Source organism: Neomonachus schauinslandi, chromosome 13 (genome assembly GCF_002201575.2).
Source record: "Neomonachus schauinslandi chromosome 13, ASM220157v2, whole genome shotgun sequence".
Classification (NCBI taxonomy): Eukaryota; Metazoa; Chordata; class Mammalia; order Carnivora; family Phocidae; genus Neomonachus; species Neomonachus schauinslandi.
The window spans coordinates 67,149,032-67,176,141 of NC_058415.1; the positions used below are offsets into that span (position 1 = coordinate 67,149,032).

Consider the following 27,110-nt stretch of genomic DNA (forward strand, 5'->3'; position numbering starts at 1 on the left):
GTTGTGTGGCTTTGGGCAAGTCACCTTTCTGTATTTTAACTCCTAAAATTTAGGAGTTTGACTACAAATTCTAGTCAGTAGATGACTTCTGAGTTCTTTCGAGCACTAAAATTCAGTGTTTGATAAATCTCTTACATCCAGTAAGGAATTGCTTGGTCTTTTAAGTTCTGTATATCTTATGTAAATGCACTGGTTTAGACAACCTGAAAGATTTTAAGAGTTCACAAAATTAGCCACGTCCCTGTATGTGCACACTATTCTTCAGTTATGGAATCAAAATCTCGAATATTTTTATTAAAATGCACCATCGAGGGCGCCTGGGTGGCTCAGTTGGTTGAGCGACTGCCTTCGGCTCAGGTCATGATCCTGGAGTCCCTGGATCGAGTCCCGCATCGGGCTCCCTGCTCGGCGGGGAGTCTGCTTCTCCCTCTGACCCTCCCCCCTCTCATGTGCTTGCTCTCTCTCATTCTCTCTCTCTCAAATAAATAAATAAAAATCTTTAAAAAAAAAAAAAAATGCACCATCGATGATTCTGATGCACAACAAGGGTCACGAACCACTGGCTTAGGGTCTGCCTTGGAACCTGAAGGTCTGGACAAGTTGGCATCCTTAAAACAACCTTTCACGTTGTCTTGTGGAAACAGTGTTCTAAAAGGTGAAAAGAATATGGGCTAGTCCATAAAAAGCTGCTTAACTCACAGCATAACTGCGATAGTGCTGTCAGCATTAGCAGCCAGCTTCTAGGGTTTACTTATTTTTATTTATTTATTTATTTTTTAAAGATTTTATTTATTTATTAGAGAGAGAGCACATGAGAGGGGGGAGGGTCAGAGGGGGAAGCAGACCCCCCCGCTGAGCAGGGAGCCCGATGCGGGACTTGATCCTGGGACTCCAGTATCATGACCTGAGCCGAAGGCAGTCGCTTAACCAACTGAGCCACCCAGGCACCCTACTTATTTTTAAAGCCTATGTCACATACTAGAATTTTGTTGTTTATATGATTTTAGCCTGAGGTAGTTTATACTGTGAATCTGTTTTCTCCTTTGCTAAGCGTATCTTTTAGTTTTCCAGTGTTTGACAGCTTCAGTAAAATCATTGTTTTGTTTATTAAACAGGAGAATTCTTCTAACATACTTTCGGAGTTAGATGAAGAATTTGATAGTTTATATTCTATTTTGGATGAGGTGAAAGAAAGTATGATTAATAGTATCAAGCAGGAACAAGCTCGTAAGTCACAAGAGTTACAGGTGAGATCACTTAACATATTTAAATATGAATAATTTTAGTCTAATACTTGATTTATTGACAGCAAAAATCGGTGAATTTCTGTGAATAACTACTTTTATCTTCTAGAAAAATGATTATTAACTTTGTTTTGGTTATAGATATCTTGTTTTTTCTTAATTGTGATAAAAACCCAAGATTTACCCTTATAACCATTTTTAAATGTACAGTTCAGTAGTGTTAACTCTGTTGACATTGTTGTGTAACAGATCTCTAGCACTTTTTATCTTTTAAAACGGAAACTCTATACCCATTGAACAACAACTTCCTGTTTGCCCCTTACCCCACACCTGGCAAACACCAATGTGTTTCCATGATTTTGATTATTCCAAATACCTCATATAAGTGAAATTATTCAGTATTATGGCTCAGGTCATGGTCTCAGGGTCCTGGGATTGAGCTCCGTGTCAGTCTCTCTGCTCAGCGGTGAGTTTGCTTCTCCCTCTCCCTCCTGTGATCTCTCTCGCTTTCATTCTCTCTCAAATAAATAAATAAAATCTTTAAAAAAAATAAACTGAGATGTGACCTATAACATTATGTTGGTTTTAGATGTACAATGTAGTATTTTAGTTTTTATACATAGTGCAAAATGACCACTAGAGTAAGTCTAGTTGACATCCATCACCACACAGTTATACGTTTTTTTCTTGTGATGAGAACTTTTAAGATCTACTCTTTTTTTCTGAGACTGTTCACAAATTATTGCTTTAAATGTATGTCATATTTTTTTTCATCAGTTTCAGAGGTAGAATTTAGTGATTCATCAGTTGCAAATAACACCCAGTGCTCGTTACATCAGGTGCCCTCCTTAATGCCCATCACCTGATTATCTCTTTCCCCCACTCACCTCCCCTTTAGCAACTCTCAGTTTGTTTCCTATAGTTAAGAGTCCCTTATGGTTTGCCTCCCTCTCAATTTTCATCTTATTTTATTTTTCCTTCCTTTCCCCTATGTTCATCTGTTTTGTTTCTTAAATTCCACATATGAATGAAATCATATGGTATTTGTCTTTCTCTGACTGACTTATTTCGCTCAGCATAATACCCTCTAGTTCCGTCCACATCATTGCAAATGGCAGGGTTTCATTGTTTTTGATGGCTGAGTAATATTCCACATCTTCTTTATCCACTCATCTGTCAATGGACATTTGGGCTCTTTCCATAGTTTGGCTGTTGTGGACATTGATGCTATAAACATTGGGGTGCACGGGCCCCTTCGAATTACTGTGTTTGTACCCTTTGGATAAATACCTAGTAGTGCAATTGCTGGGTCATAGGATAATTCTATTTTTAACTTTTTGAGGCACCTCCATACTGTTTTCCAGAGTGGCTGCACCAGTTTGCATTCCCACCAACAGCGTAAGAGGGTTCCCCTTTCTCCACATCTTTGCCAACATCTGTTGTTTGCTGACTTGTTAGTTTTAGCCATTCTGAGTGGTGTGAGGTGGTATCTCATTGTGGTTTTGATTTGCATTTCCCTGATGCTGAGTGGTGTTGAGCATTTTTTCATGTCTGTCGGCCATTTGGATGTCTTCTTTGGAGAAATGTCTGTTCATGTCTTCTGCCCATTTCTTGACGATCATTTGTATCTTGGGTGTGAAGTTTGATAAGTTAAGTTCTACTTTCTTAGCAATGTTTAAATATACAGTACAGTAGGGGCACCTGGCTGGCTCAGTTGGTAGAGCATTTGACTCTTGAACTTGGGGTCTTGAGCTCAAGCCCCACAATGGGCCTAGAGCTTACTTGAAAAAATATATACAGTATATTATTAATTCTTTTCACCATGCTGTATATTACATCCCTAGGACTTATTTTGTAACTGGAAATTTGTACCTCTTGACCACCATCACCCATTCATCCATATTTTTAAATTTTTTGGTAGTAGCCATCTTAATGGGTGTGAGATGATACTGTTTGGAAGTGGTGACTGCAAAGATGTTAGGACCATTTTCTCTTCCTGTATCATCACTTGAGATCTTTGTGTTTTCCAGTGATTCCATTGTTTTCTTTTTTTCCTTTTTTTAAATTGTACATCCAATTATCCTTTATAACTCTTAATACTTGCCTCTCAATGCCACAAAATTTTGGCAATTTTTTTTTTTCATAGGAATAGTGATCTAGGGGAGATGAAGAGATACTGAGATGACAGTAGGCTGCAAAGTAAGACTGAGTTGTTGAAATACAAGCTTAGTGAACATAACTTCATTGTTGTGTTATGATTCAAAGGAATAGCTAGGATGGTATCAGCCTAATGGTAATTCAAACCATAAAGCTTTTTTGGGATAGTTTAAAAACCAATTATTAAAAAGAATCACAACTTGGCTACCAATGCCATTTCTTTCTTTAGTTGGAGACAGTAGAACATCTCTGTTCTTTTGGGTTCATAAACTTGATAGCATGTTGTTTTCATTAAAATTTTATCACTCTAAATAACTGACAAGTTACTGTCTTTAAATTATATTCCTTTGTACCCTTTTTTTAAACTTTTCCTCTTTTTTTTTTTTTTTTTAAAGATTTTATTTATTTATTTGAGAGAGAGAGAATGAGAGAAAGCACATGAGAGGGGGGAGGGTCAGAGGGAGAAGCAGACTCCCTGCCGAGCAGGGAGCCCGATGCGGGACTCGATCCCGGGACTCCAGGATCATGACCTGAGCCGAAGGCAGTCGCTTAACCAACTGAGCCACCCAGGCGCCCCTAAACTTTTCCTCTTGACTTGAAAGCAAATTCATAGCATTTTCTTTCTTTTTTTTTTTTTTTTAAAGATTTTATTTGAGAGAGAGAGAGAGCGTACCCGCAGGGGGAGGGGCAGAGGGAGAGGGAGAAGCAGACTCCCCGCTGAGCAGGGAGCCCCATATGGGGTTCGATCGCAGGATCCTGAGATCATGACCTGAGCCAAAGGCAGATGCTTAACCAGCTGAGCCACCAGGTGCGCCCATAGCATTTTCTTAGAATAAGATATTTTATCTTAAACTTTGACCTCAGATTGGATTCTTTCACTTTAATAGTTTCTTGAGATATATTGCTTATTTTTTTTGTTATTTTTTACTTTAATATACTACATTAACTTAGTCTCCCCTAGTGATCCTGTGTAGACCATTTGTAGCTACCATTTTGTTCTCCCTGATTTTGCTTAAACTTTTCATAAAGCTCTTATACAAATGGGATATTTCAAATGGTGGTTTGTTAATTATTCTTTGGAACTCATAAGAGGAACACTAGGAATAGTAGGATTTTTAGGAAATTGTGGTTAGGTTCTTAGAATAATACATGAAAACCTCTTTTAACCCAAAATATGGCAAAATTATTCTCCTTTTCCAGAGATATAACACATTCAGAAACCAATAAAATGAGCCATAGTTTATCCTTAGTGCTGATCTTAAGGGATACCTAAGTAGATTTGAATATGGAATAGATAGTAGTAAATAGATACTAATATTCTGAAGAAGAACCTTGGGTACATTAAAAAACTCAGAAATAGATCTGTTTCTTTGTTTAAAGGTATCACTAACAATATTTTTGCACAACTGGGCTTAGTTTTAGACCACAGATGATAGAGTGACAGAGAACTGAATAAGAAAGACGACTGGTACATGAAATTAATACATCACTCTAACAGGGCACATCACTGTAACAGTTACCATCTTTTGTTCCTCTTTATTCTTTTTGAAATCTTGGCACTTGCATTTGTGATTCCTATGTTATCCAATTTTGGAAACTATAAATTAGCATTTATGGTAGTATGTATTACTTGAGTAATATGATGAATGGAGTACTAAAATTGTGCTCAAGTGTATGTACCTGTAACTTGATTCATAAACTTTAGTTTAAATTGTTAAATATCATCAAGTAGCCTAGTCTTCATTTATAGAGGATGTTTTCTGCAGATGGATTATTTTGATATTTTAATTTAAATTGTTGATAGTTAAAAAAAATAAATTGTTGATGGATTTCTGACAGCCCTGACTGAGAAAAATCTTTAAGTAAATTTGACCTGAACTATTCATAATTGCTTTATTTTGTGTTGTGTTTTTAAATGATGACTGTATCTGTATCTGTATGCAGTTAAGCTATTTTGGACAAATTATGGAAAGATGATAAGTACAATATAAAGGACAGTTAAAATTTGTTACATATATGACTAGTGAATATGTTATTTTAATAGCTCCCTGAAATATTTTTTGTTAAGTTTTTGCTATTAAAATTGTAAGTTCATTATAACAGTATATATTTAAGGTTTTCATGGAAATAGGAAATTTTATTTTAAAGATTTATTATTGTTTTTTAGAGTCAGCTCAGTCAATGTAATAATGCCTTGGAGAACTCGGAAGAACTACTAGAATTTGCAACACGGTCACTAGATATAAAGGAACCTGAAGAATTTTCAAAGGTATAAAAAAACCAGCCAAAAAACCTAAACTAACCACTTAAATAGGAGAGCCTTATTTTAAAAAATGATGTTTTCCCTTTCAGTTTTGGATTTATTAAGTCATTTCTAATAAAAAAGTCTTTGTATTTCTTAAGTAAAATGCTATCTATTCATTTATTACAAAGTGGACACCTGGATGTATGTGTCTTTAGGGTCATGAACAAATTATTTAATTTCTCTTTAATGCTTTATTCAGATGAATCAAGTTATTTTCCTTTTCAGTTACATCCCAATTATTGGTCATTTATTTTAAGGGTACTTGTGTATTTTAGCTGAGTCATACCTTTGTTATAAATGTTTCATGACTAAGGAAAGAAGATTAATATTGCTATTAACATTCTTAAAAATCTAGTTTTATATTCCTTTCCTTCTTTGAGCTGATTGGGAAAACATCACTTGATGCATATGAGCACTGTAACCTAGTGAAGTTTGCTATTAAATTTATTATTAAATGTCCCACTGTTTAGTGTAATTGTTTGAATGTTTTATTAAAATATGAAAATGTAGGTTCTTATTTGAAGGGTATGTTTGGTATGAAGTATAAACAGTAGAATAATAAGACTGGTAATGTTTTAAGCTAAATCCTGGTATTTAAGAGATTCTGAATTCTAGATTCTAATTTTTATTTTAACTAGAGTCATTTTTAAATGATTACTAAATTATCAAATCAAATCTCTATTTGATGTAGAATATATTAAAAAATGGTGTGAGAGAAGTGGCAGCTTGAGCTATATAATTAGGAAAATATATATTGTGTAGTAATCTTAGCAAGATAAGATATTTGAATTTGATATTAATTTCTTGGTCTTTGTGGACTATGTAGTGAATTTCATTAGTCTTAGAAAGGTGGCTTTATAATCCATTTGTGTTCATCTAATACTTTAATTTCATGATTTTTCTGTGAACTTGAAGGTAAAAAATCTTCCTTGAGAAGGTAACATTTGGTGGCTTACATCCCTGCATTCTGAAAATGAATTTTAAAAATCGGTGCCTTTTAATGAAATGAACTAAAACAAAAGTTCTTTTGCTACAAATCCGTGAACTAATTAATCATTGAATTTAGAGGTAGATTGTAAGTAGGTTCATCTTTGCACTTGGTAGGACTTGCTATATATAGGAATTATGAGGAAAATGTATCATACTTTAAGAACTTTAGAATATAGTTATCCATCACCTATTCAGAGGACTTTTATGGGATAACCTCAAATATCTGGAACATAGCCAAAAAAAAACAAAAAGTAAAAAATGTCTTGAGTCATCAGAATTAGTGTCATAGAGTTTATGGGCAGGAATTCATTTTCTTTTTTCATGATAGTTTCTCAGAATCTAGTGACTATTATATTACATGGTGCTACTAAATTTTTAGTTTTTTCTTTAGTTTCCTTGTCGTTAACAGAGTCCCCTTCTAGTGGAGTGGGGCAGCTGTTAATGACAGGCATAATCATAGCAGCAAGAATTAACTGTTGAGAGCCTGAGAGTGAGGAAGAAGACAGGAAAACCATAAAACATGGACAGAAGTAGTCAAAAACAACTTGAATCCAATTCATTTAAGTAGGGATTGATGCTCGGAAAAACTGTGATCAAGTTTGTTTCTCCCAAGTTTCCCTTTCTATTATTTTCAGACCTCTCCCCTTCCTCTCAAAGGCTACTGTTTTCTCTCTTTCCTTTGTCCTTTCCCACTTTGTTAAAACTTTTTCCCAGCTGATTGTAAATTGTAAAGGTTCTGATAAAATAAATTACATTGTGGTTTAAACATATTTTCTCAGTGTTCCATGTTGCTTCTTATTTTATATTTTTGGTTTTCCAGCATTTTGTAGTACTGCTTAATAGCTTAAACCGTTTGGAAATGTGGTGAAATAAATTGTCAGTGTTACCTACCTAGAAATTGGAGTTTATTGTTCAAGAAAAATGCTTAACTGGGAATTGTTTACAATTATTTTCTTAGTACATCCACATAGTATCCAGATAATGGTTTGATTCCAAGTCAAGAGCCAAGATCCCTTGTTTCGCCAGGTGCATGGACTATAGGCTTGCCTCAAAGACCAAATTGCTGACAGAATAGGGAATATGACTTTGAAGATTAATTATTGGAATTTGAAGAATAATTATCTAGTATGTTGTTAGATATTTGGAAAAAGAAATTCTTTTAAGGTGTACTGTTTATGAATATCCCATATTAAAGTGATTAAATCAGATTAATATGAACAGTTCATGGGCACAAAAAAAGCATAGGCTAAAATCCAGTCCATGAGTCTTTTTAGACTTCATTATCTTCAAAAAGAGTACTTTAAATACTGATATTTAAATGATCACGTTGCAGTACCTCAGCATGAGAATTGAATATGAAGCTATGCTGTTTACTAGTATTAGACAATCTGAAAATGAGTAAAAATGGCACAGATGGGAAAGGATTTTGGAACATACTTTCAGTAATTTTTTAAAATTTGGCATTACAAATTGGTTTTATTTTCACTATTTTTTTTAATTGTTAGAAGTTTGGTTGATAGTAAATATATGAAGAAGGATCACCAGCATATGAAATTTGGATCATTTGCTTTATTTCTGGATGGACAAGTAGCCAAAACCCCACCAAACCTGCTTCTCTGCTAATAACTGGCCTGCAGAGCATTGCTTGGATCGTTTGACAAAATTAGTATTTCTATTCTCCCACCCCTGAATTTAGAACTTGAATTCTACTTAGGAAAAGAGCTGAGTCTGTGGGGCAATTTCCAAGTCACTAAGCATCCACTTCCTCACTGTCTCGCCACACATAACCCAATTGTCAGACTAGAAGGGAGTGAATGGTTACCTGTACATGGAGCCTTCAGTGGAATAAAAAGTACAGAGTGGGGTGAAAGGGGAACAGTGTCTTCTGACTTGATCACAAATGAAAAGGGAGAATGGATTTTGTGTATTTTCCACTTCAGACTCACAGTCACTCGCCACTGGCATATTGTCCGGTCAGTGTCATCCTCTGACCACTGGGAGGGAGGAGCAGACGAGGGGTAGAAGCTCACTATGTTTTCAAGGGAAGAGGTGTTGGCAGAAGTGTTTTCTGTGGGTTGAAGTCAGGAATGCTGAGAGAGGAGAGGACCTTCACTGAAAGCATGCATGTTTCAGTTATGAAGGCAGTTTAAAAACAAATGTAAATATTTGTTAAGAGTAGCCCAGACTAATTTTTCACCTTTATTTCATTTGTGGGTGTTTATGTCTTACAGAAATATAGTTTCCTATTATATAAGTATGCTTAGTCATAGAACAGATGTATGCAGTACTGTATTAAAAGTTTATTTCAAGTTGTTTACTATAGCTTTCTGAAGACTAAAATGATCATAGTTTTTGAAAAGTAGTTCTTTATATAAACAGGTAAATATATAGAAAATATAAAACTTTTAACATATGGAATCAACTGCTTTGCAGTGTTTTTTTGTTTTGTTTTGTTTTTAAAGCTGGTATTTTTGCCAAAAGGAAAATAGCATTTTGAAGCTATCTCTTTTTCACTTTCTCTTACGTCGCTTTCATTTCCCAAGTCATCCCTTAATACAGTATCTTGGGGGTGAGGGTAGTATTCTCAATTATGTATTGTAAAAAAATACTGGGAAAGTATTGTATGTTTGCCCCTTAGTCATTTTCAGTTTGTCTCAAGGAAACATTACAAAAATTTCTATCCCAAATCTAGTAGGAAAATCTGAAGTATAAAACTATGTGAACATACAGAAAAGACTTGAAAAGTTTCTCAGTGTTGTGTGGCATTCAGAGTGTTAGTAGGAACTCTATTGGGCTTAACTGCAAATTAAAATAAAGACAAATTCTGTCAGGCAAATGCCAATTTTGAAATCTAGTTTTTGCTAGATTCATCATTTTGACAGTGTGAGTGTTTTTTTCTCTGTTGTTATTCAGAAACAGATATACAGTTGGCCCTTAAACAACATGGGGATTATGCGCACTGACCTCCATGTAGTTTAAAATCCGTGTGTGACTTTTGACTCACCCAAAACTTAACTATTCATAGCCTACTTTTGACGAGAAGACTTACCTATAACATAGTCGATTAACGCATATTTTGTGTTATATGTATTATATGCTGCATTCTTACAATAAAGCTAGAGAAAATAAAATATTACTAAGAAAATCATAAGGAAAAGAAAATACATTTACAACACTGTGCTGTAAAAATCCTGGGCATATAAGTGGACCCACGCAGTTCAAACCTGTGTTCAAGGGTCAACTATATTATTTTTCTTGCTTTTTATTAATACTCTGATTTTAACTAACTTTTCCCTTGCGGCCTCTTCATTTCAGCCTATATTTCAGAGAATTAGATTGTTAAAATGCTTAATTTATTTTGGATAAATTTTAAAAGTTGCTGTGTGCAAATAAGATGGCTTAGGATGGACTTTTAGAGTTCGAAGATACTTTAGCGCTCATCACTTTATAGATGAGATAACTGAATCCTAAAAGAGTTAAGTGACTTGCTGGTTAGTGTTGTATGAAACTCAGATCTCTTAAGCCTTGGTCTCATGCTCCATATTTTTTGCTGAGTTTTAGAACTTTTGCTTTGGGAAGAAATTTGGAAATCTCAAATTTTGTTTTTTTTGGGTGACTGATTCATTGAGTACAATACGGAAGATCTGAAACTTCTTTATTTTATTATTATTCCCATTTTAACTATTTAGAAAATAGTATTCGGTTAGCTGCTCCACAGTAGAGTTATTTTAGGGTACTTTGCATCTAACATCTTTCTATAAAAGGAGAAAAATCGGGCGCCTGGGTGGCTCAGTCGGTTAGGCGTCTGCCTTCAGCTCAGGTCATGATCCCAGGGTCCTGGGATCGAGTTCCGCATCAGGCTCCCTGCTCAGCGGGGAGTCTGCTTCTCCTCTGCCTGCCGCTCCCCCTGCTTGTGCTTTCTCTGTGTCAAATAAATAAATATTTAAAAAAATAAAAGAAAAGAAAAATGATGATATCAAGAAGAAATATAGAAACAATCAGATCTTAACCTTTAGAGTGCTTGCTCAATTCATGGAAGAAAATAGTTTCTATATCTACTTAGAGGAGATTAAAAACAAGAGAGATTGGGAAAAGATCTGGCTTAAATTCTTTATACTTTATTGGTAATTATGAAGAACCATTTGTGAATACTCCTACTTGTACTCTTATTACAGGAAGTTTGGTCTGAGGTGACAGATTCCTAAAACTGATAAAGGATCAGAATTGTAAGATTTATTTTGAAAACATTTAGAGAGATGGAGGAAGGGAATGAGAGAGAAAGAAGCCATCTCTGAATAAAGAGAAATGAAGTGTTGGCAAACAAGATTTCAGTAGAAGATTGAAATAGAAATAGTGATTAAAATTGAAATTGAAAATAGTGATATTGAGCAGGGTAATATAGCTAATGTTTCTTGAAGGCTTTCAAATAATATACAGTAGCATTACCCCAAAATCTAAAGATTCAACTGAGACCTGTTCATAACTCACTAAGTGGAATTATATAGATGCAAATAAATATGTTAGAGATAGAGCAGTGGTAAATTCTGGAATCATTTGGCACTTGGTAAACAGAGATGTTTAATTGACAAAAACGCATCACTCTTGAAATTGAAACTTAGAGGAATCAAGCAATACAGTAATGTGTATCTTTTGGATAGATTTCTACTTTGGGAGAAGAAATTCCAGAAAAAAATTAAACAATTTATTTTCCAATTTAAGATGTTTCTTAAAATTGGGCCCTTTTAGAGAAGTATCTTCAGAATTTGAGACTTTCTACCCTTTTATCATTGCACAGAATAACTTTTTCAACCCCTTCTGCATTTATACAGTGTATATACTGTTAAATTCGAACCTAAATGAAAGAGGAACCGCTGAGTCTTCAGTTTGATCACTTGGGTATGTTTATATATAAATGCACAAGACAACAATTTTTCCAACATTATTTGGCTTTTCATCTGCTCCTTTTCTGGTTTGTCACAAGCAGCCTAGTACATTAAATGATAAGAAAGCTTTACATGCATGTGCACATGTGCATACTTGTACACAGACACACTAAAAAATGGCACCTTACTAAGTTAAGTAATACTAGACACAAAATTGAATCATTATGGTCAGTTTAAAAGACAGTATTGGGGGTGCCTGTCTGGCTCAGTCAGTAGAGCATGTGATTCTTAATCTCAGGGTCATGAGTTTGAGCCCCACATTGGGTATAGAGATCACTTTTAAAAAATTGTTGTAAGGAAATTAAACATATATAGTGTATAATGTTCTTAAAAGATGAAAGAAAATCTCTGTTAAAAAAAAAAGACAGTTATGGTCTTCATATTGTTAGGTTCTTTGAGAGTGATTGGTAAGTAACATTCTTCTAACCAAGTTCTAAACCAGTTAGGAAATAAGATAAAGCAATAAAGCTGATAAGAGGCCAAATACCAATCAAATGATATTGGAGAATTTAGCTTATATCAATGGGCAAGCGTTCTAATATTAATCCTAGAGTTAGTCAAACTTGCCCACTTAGGTGTGGTCAATACAAGGGTACGTCAGCTCTGTGTATGTGTGTGAGAGCCTGTTTCTGTGAAACTTCCTACGTAGAGGGAAAGAACAGAATATATGTTCTCTGTAGACAAGCAAGCTGCCAGAAAGAGGGAAAAATAGCTGAGCTACTTATTTCTAGTTTCTCCTTTCAAATCATAATCAGATTAAGTCCTTTCACCTCACCCAGAGAAATGAAGGAATAGAAGAGGCTAAAGGAGTAATGCTAGTGGCACTTCTCCGTAGGTAAAGAAACACCAAGAGCAGAGGAGTTTCCTTTTTCTCTCTCCTGACATTTATATTAAAATCTTTGGTTATAAATCTAGCTGTAATGACAGTTTTTAAAAATGAGTGTAATTGACTTTCCTAACATTTCTTATTCCTAGTACCAAAGTAGTGTTATGACTTAAGACACATATTAATGCCACCAAATTGGGTTGTTTGCTGTAGAATGTGGAGCTTGGAAAGGATCTGTAGAAACAGTAAGGACTAAAATTTCTTAATAAAGGAAAGAGAATGATTAGTATACAGGTCTCACAATTGATTATGGTAGTGTTGGAAATGTGTCATATGCTGATCTCCTAAATGTCAGTTCTGGTTTTTTGTGTAGAAAGGTACTCAGATCAGAATATTTTAGGATGGGTATAAAAATGACCAATACCAAATAAGAACAAGATTAGAACTGAAGAAGAGAGGCAATAGAAACATTGTTAAATTTAATAATTATTAATATTACCATGTGCCAAGGTTTATGCTAGGCCTAGGTAGGGTGTAGAGCAAAACAGCCATGTTTTACGTTGGATGCGTTGTTAATTATGGTGGTTAGTTTGGGGGAAAAAAGCTTTTGTTGAATATATTGTATATAAATGTGAAGGGGACAGCGGGTTTTGTGTGTATTTTTCATTGTTTTTCTGTATACTGTACAGCACCAAGTGATAACTATGCCCTTTCCTAAACTTCTGCTAGCATTCTCAAAAAAAAAAAAAAAATGATATCTCATGCCGAGTAGGTTTAAGTTAGCAGCTTCTATGAAGTCATCTCAGGGGAAGACCTTATTGCCAGAAGTATTTCTCTGGTTTCTCCTTGTCTGAATTTTTGTCATTATAACTTTATTCTTTGGGGTAAAGGATTGAAGAACTGCAGCCCAGTTTTATATGTTAGCAGGCAAGCTCTCAGAATGCAAAGTCTTTGCCCAGGGAAGGCATATAGAGAAAACTTGGAACAACCATGATGAAGTGGTGAAAGAGATCATTGAAGAAAAATTGGAGAGCAGATTTAAAATGTATAAGAAAACCATTAGGTTGCATAGAAATGTGTGCCCCATGAAGGAGATTGATTGTTCTAGTTGAGTGTCAGACTGAATTGGAAGTGGAGGTATATTTTGATGATCTTAAGGTAAGGAAAAATGTATATAGTCATCTGGAATTAGTTTGAAGTGTTCAATTTTCCTCCTTTTGAGGTGATTTATATGGGGTCTGGATTTTTTTTTTTTTTAAATATAGTTCTAACATCACATTATGTAAGCTGATGTGAACTGTACAGATTTCCTGTAATTCATGTTTTGGTGACTGTGAACTAATCTATTCCAGGGTTTATATCCTAACTTTTCTTGCATGTCACTGCCATTGAAACTTGCATGAAAAGCACTAACTGCCTTCTTTCTCTTCTCCCTGATTTGCTCCAAGGCTGCCAGACAGATCAAGGATAGGTATGGTATAAAACCTATGTTTTTATATAAGTATCAATATTGAAGTCAGAAATGAAATTCAAGAACAGTTTCTTATTAGACTTTCATTGGTTAAAATGAAAATACCTAATGGCCATGTACAAAAAAAGAAAATCTCTTTTGCATATCTTCTGGAATAAACAATATATCAGCAAGATTTTTTTAAAAACATAGTTGTGGACAATTATGTACTCCCAAAAGAATTTCATTTCTGGTATAATATACTTAGTTTTAGTATAGTTCTTAATTAGCTATGAATGGATAGAGACCCATTTTGGATAATTAAAAAATACGTAGTCCTGGAATGTGTTTTTTTGTTGTTCACAAATTTTATAAGTATGTCTTATTTTCTGAGAAGTCATAGCATTTTCAATAGTCCTTAAGAGCTAAAGCTCCCCTGTTTGACTGCCCTCCTGTTTAACACCTTTGTATTCTCATTCCATCCTGTTCCTGGTGCCATCTCTTCTGTTTCTCATGCCACTACTGTCTAACGTGTGGGAAGAGAAAATGAAAGAAAATGATGAGACTGTCTTAAAAGGTCTTTCTCATTGGTAGAGCCAGGATTAAGAAAGGTAATTTAGTATTTGCACTAATGAAAACACCAAAGGGCCAGAAGAGGTGCTGGCAGTTCTGGATTGAGTTACCCCAGAGAGGATGGTTTTGATGTTCCTGGCTAATCACAGAGCTTCAACTGTAGTGAGATTATCATTTCTTCCTTTGAGGATTATGAGATTCTCTGAAAGGCATAGCTCTTCAAAGCACCACTCTGAATCCTAGATTAAATTATTTATTCTTCATCAGGTAATTCAAAAAATTATTCATCATAGATTGTGTGAAAACCAGTGTGTCTATTGTTAATTTTGGCTGAAGTCTTCAATTCTGTTTTTCTGATGGTCTTTTGTTTGACTGGAGCCAAGATTCACATGGCACTCATAGCACTCTTAGCACAAAAACTAATTTTTATGCAGTTTTGGTATATTTTATATCAGGGAGTGGTTAAAGACATGGATCATCTTATCAGTCCTAGATGTAGAAAGGTGATTATGAGAGTTTGAAGGTGAAAAGTATTGGCTGTATGAGGAGTGGATGCTAGTAGGTAGGTCAGTTTTTTGGATAAGGTATAATTGGGTTGTTGTCTGCTGGAATTTGCTACATGTAATCCATCTTTCACTGTGGCTAGATTATTCTTCTGTTTAGCCACTTACTCCACTAAGTCTTGCTATGGTCTCTGATTTTCTGGATTAAAAGTCATTTCCTAATCAGGCTTTGGCCTATCCAAGGACTTTGCGAGGACCCTTGCAAGATCTTCTCTTGTCCTCTCCTAGGAATCTGTATGGTTCTGTGCTTCCAAGAATCCTATCCTTACCCCTGACATCTTTCTCTATCCAGATTTGTTTGTCAGAATTTAATGATGAATTTTCATGGTTGAATGCAAAGCTTCAGTGAAGCTTGACTTCTTTGCCTCTTCTAAGCCCATTTCTTGGCTTGATTTCGTCAGTTTCCAGGTGATAGCAGGAATCAGGGTTCCTTTTCTCTGTCAGCACAAACTCCCCCCCCCCCCCCCAAATTATACATTATTTATTTTGGCTACCCATGAAATTTTTACTTACTGCCCAAGAACACTTCTGGGTCTTGGCTTAATTTTTTAAACTTGATTTTTAACTTCAAAATGTCCAGGTTTCTCTGATATATATGTATTACATATATATTAATATTAGGTACTCTCCGAGGAAACAGGCTTCTAGAATTCCATAATTGCCATTTATGATATAAAGATAATTATATAGTCATAGTAAAATAATTTTTACTAAGGGAAGAAAGGATCATTCCCTTATATTGAGGGCAGAAGTGGAATTTTAAGGAGGAGTGTGTAACACCTGAGCAGGGAATCAAATATATAAAAATGAAAGCATCTGTGAGAACTGAATATTTATCATTTGTTGTGATAGAAGTTATGCAGGAAAAACAGTAGGAATGACAGGAAAAACTCAGCAACTACAATGAAAAGATAATAGCAGATCTCTGTAACTTTACAAATCACTGGTATGTATTTACGGATGCTTTTAGTAATGTTGGAAGATGATTAGTTGAGGTTTGTTGTGGACTTACGGTTCTTGGAAGAAAAGGGTCATGAAAGGGTGAGTCAAGTTAGATACTTTGAGGAAATTGAAAGTGTTCATCTATATGTTTTGCAGTTATTTTTTCTTTGTAAAAAGGAAACTAAGGGGGAAGGATCTTTGTATTCAGCTGTACTATAGGAAATAAACCAAGAAAGTCAAGGTGAATGAAAACATTCCTAACCATATGGATCCTGTAATGTTAGAGAATTATCTATGGATTTTAGGTGATTTGGGCTTTCAGGCACAATTATCTAAATGTATTCAGTTTAAAAATAAAAAATTCAGCCTTTTGAAAGATTATAGCATTGTTGTACATCTAAGTTGGTTTATGGAGACTGAAATTTTCATTGACTAGAAAATAAAGGTCATTCTTGTTTTTTAGGTTTTGATAGACCTTTCTAATGCACTTTTGGAGGACATTCTTTTTCTTTGAGGCCACAGTGATTAAAATGAAGTTTTATAGATAAAGTTTCAGATTTAAATTCCCTGAAACACTTTCAGATATGTTTTTCCAACAGTTCTCAACAAACATTTAAATAGGTTTAGAAGTATCCAAGTAGGTTCAAACCCATTCATTGATTCCGTGGTCATTTACTAAGTACCTATCTGAATCTAGCTCTTTAAGAAGTCTTCAAATCGAAAGATACTTGGGACTTTAAAGAACAAAGTAAGACTTAGCCTTTGTTCCTAACTATATACTCTGAAATTTAATCATTGAGAACCAACAGCTTAAAGTAATGTGTGTGAAATATTCAGCATTATGCTTGACTTTCAGTGAGTTCACTTCCCCATAAGTTGTATTTCACTATAGCAGGTTCTTCTTGATCAGTAGATCAGCTGTTGTTGACTCGTTGTTATTAATAAAGTGATTACTTTCCTAGTTTTAAAGTGAAATAAAATAACTGAATACAACAACAGCTTGATGTTTTTTATCCCAAAATAACTGAATATAGCAACAAGTTTAGTATCTTTCATACCACGTATCCCTGGGTAGATTAGGCAGATCTGAATGACGAGGCCTGGTATTCCCTTTGTTCCTCAGCTCTATTTACTACTCCCAGATTGTGTGCTAGCAGGACAACATCCATGAATAGTACTTTTGTATCATTCTTTGACCAGAGATATTAAGGGAAGCTATTTGTGATAACTTCTGGGAATTTACTGTAATATGAAAAATTGAAATTTGAGATAAAATGACAAATTATTTGAATATGAGAATTTCTTTTGATCTCCAGTTTTCATTGACAGAACAGTTCCCCATACTTTGGGTAAAATGAGGTCTGGTATGGCTTCTTTCTTTTTTTGGGGGGATTTCCTTTTGTTGTTTTTTACACCACATTCATCTATTAAATATTTGTTGAACTATTATTTCCATGGCATATGGTTTCAAAAGGCTGTTTCTCCTTGTATCCTTCCATGTAGGTGATGTCGATATATCAGGGTGACATCTACTAGCATGGTATTCAAAATAGTGATTTCACTTCCCTCCTTTCTCATCCATGCGCTATCTTTAGCAGCTACCAGGCTGTACAGTATTTGGTCAGGCTACTTTTACTCTTAATTGAAGATACATGGAGTAGCTGTGACTACTAAGGAGAATATACAGTTCGTTATTTGGCATATGAAAAGGAGTGAGGTTGGCATCAGGAAGTCAGTGAGATTGAGTGTACAGAGGTTCAGATACCTATTGGGTCTGTTAATGATGATTTATATGGGATATTTTCTCTTGTGATATTTTTGTGTGTAATTTTATAAAACTGCCTGAAGGAAAGTTGCTTTGTCTAAATTTAAAAACATTTTACAGTTTAGTTAATTTTCAAAAGACTCAGAACAAATTTCTTTTTAGCTTTGTTACCTTTGTTATATAACGTTTCTGAAATCACTAAAGTGAAATGACTTCTGTCTTTTCATTTATAAATTAAATATGGTATACTCCCCATTCTTTTATTTTTAAAAGTTATGTTTGTGTTTACCGTAGAGTAACAATGGCTTCAGCCTTTCGCCTTTCTTTGAAACCAAAGGTCAGTGACAACATGACTCATTTAATGGTGGATTTTTCTCAGGAAAGACAGATGCTGCAAACTTTGAAGTTTTTGCCAGGTAAGTATATACATATATTAACATATAAAGTGTTTTTGTTTTTGTTTTTGTAATGAACTTTGAAATGTAAATACTGAGAAGTATAGTGTGGGTTTTTTCCTTCATTCAGCTAAGGAATAATTAAATTTGCTAGTCTTTAGTTTTTGGGTTTTTTTTTTTTTTTTTAAGATTTTATTTATTTATTTGAGAGAGAGAATGAGATAGAGAGAGCATGAGAGGGGGGGAGGGTCAGAGGGAGAAGCAGACTCCCTGCCAAGCAGGGAGCCCGATGCGGGACTCGATCCCGGGACTCCAGGATCATGACCTGAGCCGAAGGCATTCGCTTAACCAACTGAGCCACCCAGGCGCCCGCTAGTCTTTAGTTTTAGAGAATTATTTTACTGGTAGTAAAAATTCCATTTTGAGAATCCCATTAAAGGGGTATCTTTTATTATTAGTTTTGCAGAGAGAAGCAATATGTCATGATGGTTAACATAGTGGGTTTTGGGGCCAGACTTGGACTTGAATCCTGGCTGCCAGTTACTTGCTGTGAACCTTGAACAAATTATTTAACTTTGTTTCATTTTCTTCATCTTTAAAATGTGATGTTACTCTTCAACGGTTTGTGTAAGGATTAAATGAATTGAAACCTCTAAGTCACTTGAAAATAGTACTTGGCACATACTTAACACTCAGTGCATGTTAGTTGCTGTCATTACTAGTATAGTTGTGGTTGTTGACTCAGATGGACTTTTATTTCCAGTAATAATATGTTAATATTGGTTTATTAGAGTATTAGTATGAGGATATTCCAGTAGCCAAAACCATTTGAAATTGAGTCCCAATTATTTTCCACATGTGTGAGAGAGCCAACTAAGTACCTTTTGTTGGTATTCTCTTTTTAGCTAACATGAAGTAATGGTCTTAGGTTGATAGCTAAAACAGTTTGGACATGGTGATTTGAGGGATCAGGTGCTTTTTTACTTATTTACAGGTGCTTTTTACTTACAGGTTCTAGTTAGAACTGGCTTTAACTTTTGGAGATTAGCTGTTTTTGAATAGAGAATGTTGTTCAAATGAAACCATTCTCTGAATATTTGGTCAGGGACTTTAAAATATGATTGTAAAGACAGGTTAGTAGTCATGAAACTATAATGGAACTAATGAGGGTAGTATAAGTGAAGTATTAACTTGTGTGGTACAGGTCAGAAGTTCTAGAGGAGTTTATGGAAGGAAAAGATGAGAGAAGGAGCCATAGGTGTAGACTAGAGGAAGAAGGTATACTTGTCAGTGGATATCTACCTATAAATTGGCCTTTCGGAATTACTATTATATTGTAATTCACACTACTTCTAAATTCAGAAGGAGAGTCAGGAGTGGTGGATTGTGAATATACACATGAGTATTATTATTTTGATTAAAAAAAAAAACTAAAAAGCAATCTTCTCACCATTACTTTCTTTCTCTTGGATTTTCTGTGACGGCTTAATAGACCAAGGCCATGTTTACTATATAGTCAAGTAGATTGCATGCACAGTTAGGATTTCTTCTTTTGGGAAACTGTTAAGACATTCTAAAGCAATGAGGTATAATAAAAACAAATCCTTTTGTGGAGGAGTTTCATCTGAAAGGAAAAATATAATAGGTTGTGAAAATTTATGAAAGATGAACTCCTATCACTAATTTTTTATTCTGCTATAGCATAAGAATTTTCCATAAGACGGAGTCAGATTAACTTAGAAAAATGAGTACCTTTATCCTTTAATAATCCATTCCATAAACACCACAAAAATCAAAACTCTACACTGTATTATGTATAGTAACAGGAGTTGTAGACTTAACTTGAGTCTGAAAGATGGAAGTGATGATGATGGGTGGTAATAACTACAGTCATTTTCTTCTACTCTAAGCTATTTTTTATACATTGAAACTTAAGAATTTATATCCTTCTCCTCTCTGAGCTTCTACAGCTGAGAAGAGAAACATGTCTGTGGCAAGGTTGATGCCACTTGTCCTTTCACATTCACATGCAGAGAATGTCAAATTCTTGAGCCAGTTTCCACACTATTGCCAGTTAAGTGTTACTTTATGGAAATTGCTTTCCATTCTCATTTTCAAAGAGAGTTCTGCATTCCTAAGTAATATTTTATGTTACAAGTGTACCACCTTTCATCTTCCCCTGAAGTTCTCTCCCTCATTTGATGAACGCTTCTCTTACTTCTGTATAGAACCTTGGGTGAACTTTCGACATATTAGACCCAAGTAAACCTTAATTTGATATACCAGTCTTAAATTATCTAAATTTTCTTTCTCCCCCCAACTATCCCCACTTTCTTGGATTTTTTTTTTTTTTTTCATTTTTACCTTAGTTACCACTTCAGCAGTTTGTTCTCTTTTGCGGACCATTATTCATAAGAAAGAAGTATCTACTTTCCAGTACATTCTTATAGGAATGGCAGCTGAATTAAGAGGTAGACAGTGGAGTGTTAGCTGGGCCTGCTTACAAATTAAATGATTCTTGCTTTCTCTTAGCCTCTTGGAACTTTAAGTACAGGTTTTTGACTCAGCAAAATTATGAAATTGCTACATGCCATATGCCTTTACATTTCCTCACATGTAGGCAGTGCAGAGCATATTAAGTTCATAAATGCCTGTGGTTTATCCCCTTGGCAATGAATAGTAATCTGTATCACTTATGTTTCAATAATAGAGATTAGTGTCTCTTAAGTGTTATAGGGACAAGAACCCTACAAAACAGAAAAGGAAATTAACAGTAATGACAAATGATAAATACTTATTTGGTTGTCTTTTGTCTTACTAATAAGGCATATCAGATTCTAAATAGTTATTGTACAGTTACACACATACAAGAATTGAACTTTGGATACTATAGTTAAGGGAGATCAGTTGTCCCATTTTTCTCCCTTCCTCCTTTTGTTACTAGTTAGACTTGAAGATGTAAAATTTACATCAAATTCTTTTCATCTTGTTTTTTTTTTTTTTTTTTTTTTTTTTTTATAAAGAGCTTGGTGGAGCCTGATGCTAGGCTATGGGGCTCGAACTCATGACTCTGAGATCAAGACCAGGGCTGAGATTAAGAGTCAGACGCTTAGCTTACTGAGCCACGCAGGCGCACCAATGACTCATCTTGGTCTTGATTATTTTATCTAAGATGTAAAATACTTGGTTTACTTTATTATTTGTTAAGTTCCACATTGGTTTGCATTTTAACTTCTGTATATAATTCTTTTGTTGTCATCGTTTTTAAAAATTAATACTTTGTGGGGTGCCTGGATTCTCAATTTCGGCTCAAGTCAGATTTCAGTGTCCTGAGATCGAGCCCCCCATCAGGCTCTGCACCAGGCATGGAGTCTGCTTGAGATTCTCTCTCTCCTTTTCTCTCTGCTCCTCCCCACTGTGTGTGCACGTGCACACACACACACACACACACACATGCTCTCTTTCTCTCAAAATAAATAAATCTTAAAAAAAATTAATACTTTGTTTTTTAGAACAGGTTTAGGTTTATGGAAAATTGAGTAGATTGTACAGAGACTTACCATATATCCCTTCTCCCCCAATTTACCCTATCATTAACATCTTGCATTAGTGTGGCACATTTGTTTTAATTGATGAACCAATATTGATACATTATTATTAACTGAAGCTCTTAGTTTACATTAGGGTTCATTTTTTGTGTTATACAGTTCTTTGGGTTTTGACAAATGTATTATATCACGTATCCACCATGACATCATACAGAAGAGTTTCACTGCTCTAAAATTCCCCTCTACTCTGCCTGTACATCCCTTGTATCCTGCAGCCTTGCTATAATGGCTTGTTAGCCAGGAATTTTTTTTTTTCCTTGATTCTTCAGATTTTCTACATTGACATTGATGCCATCAGTGAGCAAAGGAGCTTTTATTTCTTCCTTCCTAATCTGTATACCTTTTACTTCCTTTTCTCATCTTATTGCATTTAGCTAGAACTTCCATGGAGTACAGTGTTGAATAGGAGTGGTGAAGGGGGACTTGCCTTAGAAGAAAAGTATCTAGTTTCTCAATATTAAGTATAATGTTAACGGTAGCTTTTTTGCAAATGTTCTTTATCAAGTAAAGTTCTTCTGTGTTTTGGTTTGCTGAGTTTTTGTCATGAGTGTCAAATATTTTTTCTCTGTTGATAAGATCATGTGATTTTTCTTCTAATGTGATCGATTACATTAATTGATTTAGAATGTTGAACCAGCCCTGTATACTTGGAATAAGTCTTTTAAAAATTCTTTTTAGTGACAGAATGTTTAACTACAATATCTGCAGTTTCACATATTTTAGACACATCTATGTCACTGGAGGACCATGTTCTTCAATTAAGTCTCTTGTTTTGCAAATGGAACATCTGTTGATGTTGAGGAGCTATGGAAAATCTCTTCTATGGAAAAAAAATGAATTACTGTTCATACATGTTAGTTATGGCTCATTTACCCTGGTTAATTTTAATGACTCATAGAATTCTTTGCAGAAACATCTAAAAATCCTAAAGTATTTTTGGGGGTATGGGGAGTTCATTTTTGTTTAGTGATGAGAAATTACAATTCTTTTATAAATAAGATTTTAAAAATACATTGAAACTATCTTAAATTACTTTAATCATTGGATTCAAAGCAAAGTTTTCTATTTTGTTTTCAGTGATTTAATATATATTCTACAGCTGTTTGAAGTAGCAGATTAAGAAGTATGTGTTGAGAAATAACAAGTTATTCTTGATTCTTTATCTTTGGCATGTTTGAATTGCTTTTTGCCAACTAGGATTTTAATAAACTTTGAATAAGTCTATAAAAAAACTTGAAACATGAATTTTTAAGTGGAACTTTGAAAAATAGTTATTTTGCATTTATTAGGTTACCCTTTCTCTTAGCCTCATTCAGTTGTACCATTCAAAAGCAACATGAAAAGCAGTTTGAATGACAAACATAAATATTGGATTATTACTATAATAAATGAAATGAACCTTTTTTTTTTTTTTTCAGTCCCTAAAGCTCCAGAGATAGATCCAATAGAGTGTTTGGTGGCTGACAATTCTGTAACAGTAGCTTGGAGAATGCCAGAAGAAGATAATAAGATTGATCATTTTATACTGGAACATCGGAAAACTAATTTTGATGGACTTCCACGTGTAAAGGATGAACGATGCTGGGAAGTAATCGATAATATTAAGGGTACCGAGTATACACTATCAGGTAAAAGGACTGCATTTCATGAATCTCATTCTCAGACAGTAAATGTAATTGTGAAAAATATTTTGAGTTACTTTAAAAGATTAAGTTTCTTTAGCCACGCTGACTTTCCCTATAATTCATTATAGAAGTAAGTTTCTCTTAAAATATCAGGAAAACTTTCATTTTAATTACTTCTGGATATTTGTGATCTGGTAAAACAATGTATGTAAAACAAACATGAAGGGGTGTTCTGGAAACACTATTTCAGAATAACATTTAATTTTAACCTTGGTTTTCTAAGAATAAAAAAGCTGTCAATTTTCTTGGTGTACATACTACCCTACATTTCAGTGGTACCATGAATACTGTTGCTTTTACCTTTTTATGATTACCTTCACAGTAATACTTAAGGGCCGTGACTTGGTATTAGAAATTTGTGTTAGCCTTTTAAAAGTCTTTAAAAAGGTATTTACATACACACACAAAAGGTATTTCCACATATAGGGGACTTTGGGTATTTGAAATGGACAGATGTTTCCAGAGTTCTTCAACACTTCTTATGCATGAGCAGTAACATTACCATTATTGAGCACTTACTATTTGTCAGGAGTTGGGCTGAAGTGTATTACACGACACATCTCATTTAATATTTATAATTATGAGGTTGGTTTTATGATTTCTGTTTTGCAGATACAAAAACTGCCTCTGTCAAGTTGTTGACAGTCCCATAGCTAGTAATTTTTGGATGGAAATTTTAAAGATTTTATTTTATTTTTTAAAGTAATCTCTGCATTCATCATGGGGCTCAAACTTATAATTCTGAGAACCAGAGTTTCACGCTCTACCGATTGAGCCAGCCGGGTGCGCCATGGATTGAGATTTTAATCTAGACTTGACTAACTTCAGAGTTTACTATTAATTCCTATGCTCTACTTTCTCTTTAAATTCATTTTTCACATAAAAAGACAATGTTTCATAAATATAAAAATTCTTTAGGGTGTCTTCTTTCCAGAAACTGAATGTTATTTTAAATTTCTCCTTGAATAAAACATCACTTTTAACAAGGCTTGAGAGTACCTTTTTATCACTAGGTTTAAAAAAAATCCACATTGAAAACTATATATAATTTATTTCTTTGGAAGAAAGTAATAGATAAATCATGATTCCTCTTATTTGAGGTGTTACCATCGTTTTAACATAAACATGTACTCTCCTGGAGTAAAGAAATAGTTCCAAGGAGGGAAAGTGTCTGTTTGAAGGTTCATATTCATACTTTTGGAGTAGATCCCTTTATTTTTCATATCTGAAAACCATTTTCATTTTCTCAGGCTTGAAGTTTGATTCAAAGTATATGAATTTCAGAGTACGAGCTTGTAACAAAGCTGTAGCTGGAGAGTATTCTGATCCAGTGACTCTAGAGACCAAAGGTAAGATCATAGATATTTATACAGCATAAAACAAAACTTAACATCCGAAGTTATTCAAGACTGTGACAGGAAGCATTTCATGTGTGGTAGCACTTCTTCCCCACTGCATGTGCACATACATACACACACTTGGAGTTCCCAGCAGTAGGAATTTTAAGATGGGAAAATTAGAATTACAAAATTGGTTTTCATTAGTTCATTTTTTTTTTTTTAAGATTTTATTTATTTATTTGACAGAGAGAGAGACAGTGAGAGAGGGAACACAAGCAGGGGGAGTGGGAGAGGGAGAAGCAGGCTTCCCGCTGAGCAGGGAGCCAGATGCGGGGCTCCATCCCAGGACCCTGGGATCATGACCTGAGCTGAAGACAGATGTTTAACGACTGAGCCACCCAGGCACCCCCATTAGTTCATCTTTTATGATGGTGTTCAGATGGGTAAAATAGACCGAGATGATGGCTCTGGTGGATATTAGTTTATAATTTGCAATCTAGTATAAATACATAGGCATCAATGAGATTTGCCTACAGATTTCTCAGGGAATGGATTATGGCTCAATAATAGGGAAGTACCATTTCAGTTTAGTTCAGGTTCTCCTCCTTTCCTTCCCCTCCCCTTCCCCTTCCCTTCCCCTTCCCTCCTTCCTTCCTTCCTTCTTTCCAGAGAGGGAGGGGGGAAGGGGTGGATGGAGAGGGAGAGAGAGAATCTTAATAAGCAGGCTCCACGTCTTGTGCGGAGCTCGATGCGTCCTCAGTCTCATGACCCTGAGATCATAATCTGCACCAAAATCAAGAGTCAGACCTTTAACTGACTGAGCCACCCAGGTGCCCCATGTTTTCTTAAACCTTATTCTAGAAATTAACATTGTATTTTTATTACTGTTTACAAAGCACTCTCAGAGTTCTCCATTTCATCATTAAAACCATCTTGAGAGATCAGTAGTCTAGATATTACTGATACCCATTTTGCAGATGAAGAAAGTGAAGTTTAAGTATGTTAAATGACTTTCCCACGATCCCTAGAACTAACTTGGAAAGGTGTAATTAAGAATCTGTTTCCAAGTTCTGTGCCAGACCTTATTGTGGGCCTTGGAACCTGGGTGCTTCTAGTCTTCAGAGCAATTTGTATTTAGTAAAAACTCTAGAATAACGTATTTCAACATAGAAGATTTTTAAGATATTTACCACTTGGAAGGCCATAATGCTAGAGATCTTGTCAGTTGTGAGATGATAATTGACTGGGTTTACTTCAAGAATCAGATTCTCCATGGAACACTTCATCTAAAACTAATGATGTAACGTATGGGGATTAACCTAAGAATAAATAAATAAATAAATAAATACTAAAAAAATAAAAAAAAAAAAAAGAATCACATTCTCCACATTGTTGAGGTACTTGGGCCTTCAAGTGTTCCACTGACCTCTAGTTCATACATCATTTGAATGGGTTTGCATACCAGAGTTTGATATGATTTGGAAGTGATATAAAAATATTATATCAGAATAAAACAAAATATGAGGTCCATAAGTTATTGACAAGGCAAACTCAAAAGACTGTATTTGCATCACAAAGGTAAAAAAACTAAGTTGAATAATTTGTTTGGATTACCAAATGTTTTTATTCAAGAACTATAGATAGCCGAGAAATGCAATTACTTTAAATTACTTGCAATCAAACTGAGACGTTACTGTGGTTTCTTTAGAAATTTTAACCATTTCAAAGTATAGTCATATTGACGTAGATTAATCTTTTCTACACAACTTGAACTGTTTTTAGCCCTTGTCCGGTAAAATTACATTATTATTCTCCCTCAGGAGTATTGTATCTTTTTATGTCTTTTGTTCCTTCTTTTTTACCCTTTATGATAAATTTAGTGACCAAACTTGGACATGTATATTTTTTTTTTTAAGATTTTATTTATTTATTTGACAGAGAGAGACATAGCGAGAGCGGGAACACAAGCAGGGGGAGTGGGAGAGGGAGAAGCAGGCTCCCCACTGAGCAGGAAGCCCAACGCGGGGCTCAGTCCCAGGACCCTGGGATCATGACCTGAGCCGAAGGCAGATGCTTAATGACTGAGCCACCCAGGCGCCCCAAACATGTACATTTCTATACAAATTCCACAGATTCAGGAAAATGAATAGCTGGCTCATAGTCTTCTTGGAGCTGGGCTGGCTGCTCCTATTGGCAGTGTCTGAATCTTAGTAGTCAAATTCTTGGTCTTAGTGTTTGTAGAGAAAGACTAAGTTGATTTTAGTCCTTTCAAGTGTTCTCACTGTGAGGGGCGCCTGGGTGGCTCAGTTGGTAAAGCGTCTGCC

General features: G+C 34.8%; 1 protein-coding gene across 1 annotated transcript in view; it reads left to right on the forward strand.

Annotated features, from left to right (window-relative positions):
* The window catches only part of FSD1L (fibronectin type III and SPRY domain containing 1 like), a 60,163-nt gene that overhangs the window by 18,420 nt on the left and 14,633 nt on the right, over positions 1-27,110 (forward strand). Inside the window, exons 3-8 of the mRNA XM_044920561.1 lie at positions 1,116-1,247; positions 5,569-5,670; positions 13,914-13,936; positions 18,053-18,174; positions 23,180-23,389; positions 24,697-24,795. Of these exons, the coding sequence (XP_044776496.1) occupies positions 1,116-1,247; positions 5,569-5,670; positions 13,914-13,936; positions 18,053-18,174; positions 23,180-23,389; positions 24,697-24,795 (688 nt within the window). The remainder of the gene's footprint in view (positions 1-1,115; positions 1,248-5,568; positions 5,671-13,913; positions 13,937-18,052; positions 18,175-23,179; positions 23,390-24,696; positions 24,796-27,110) is intronic.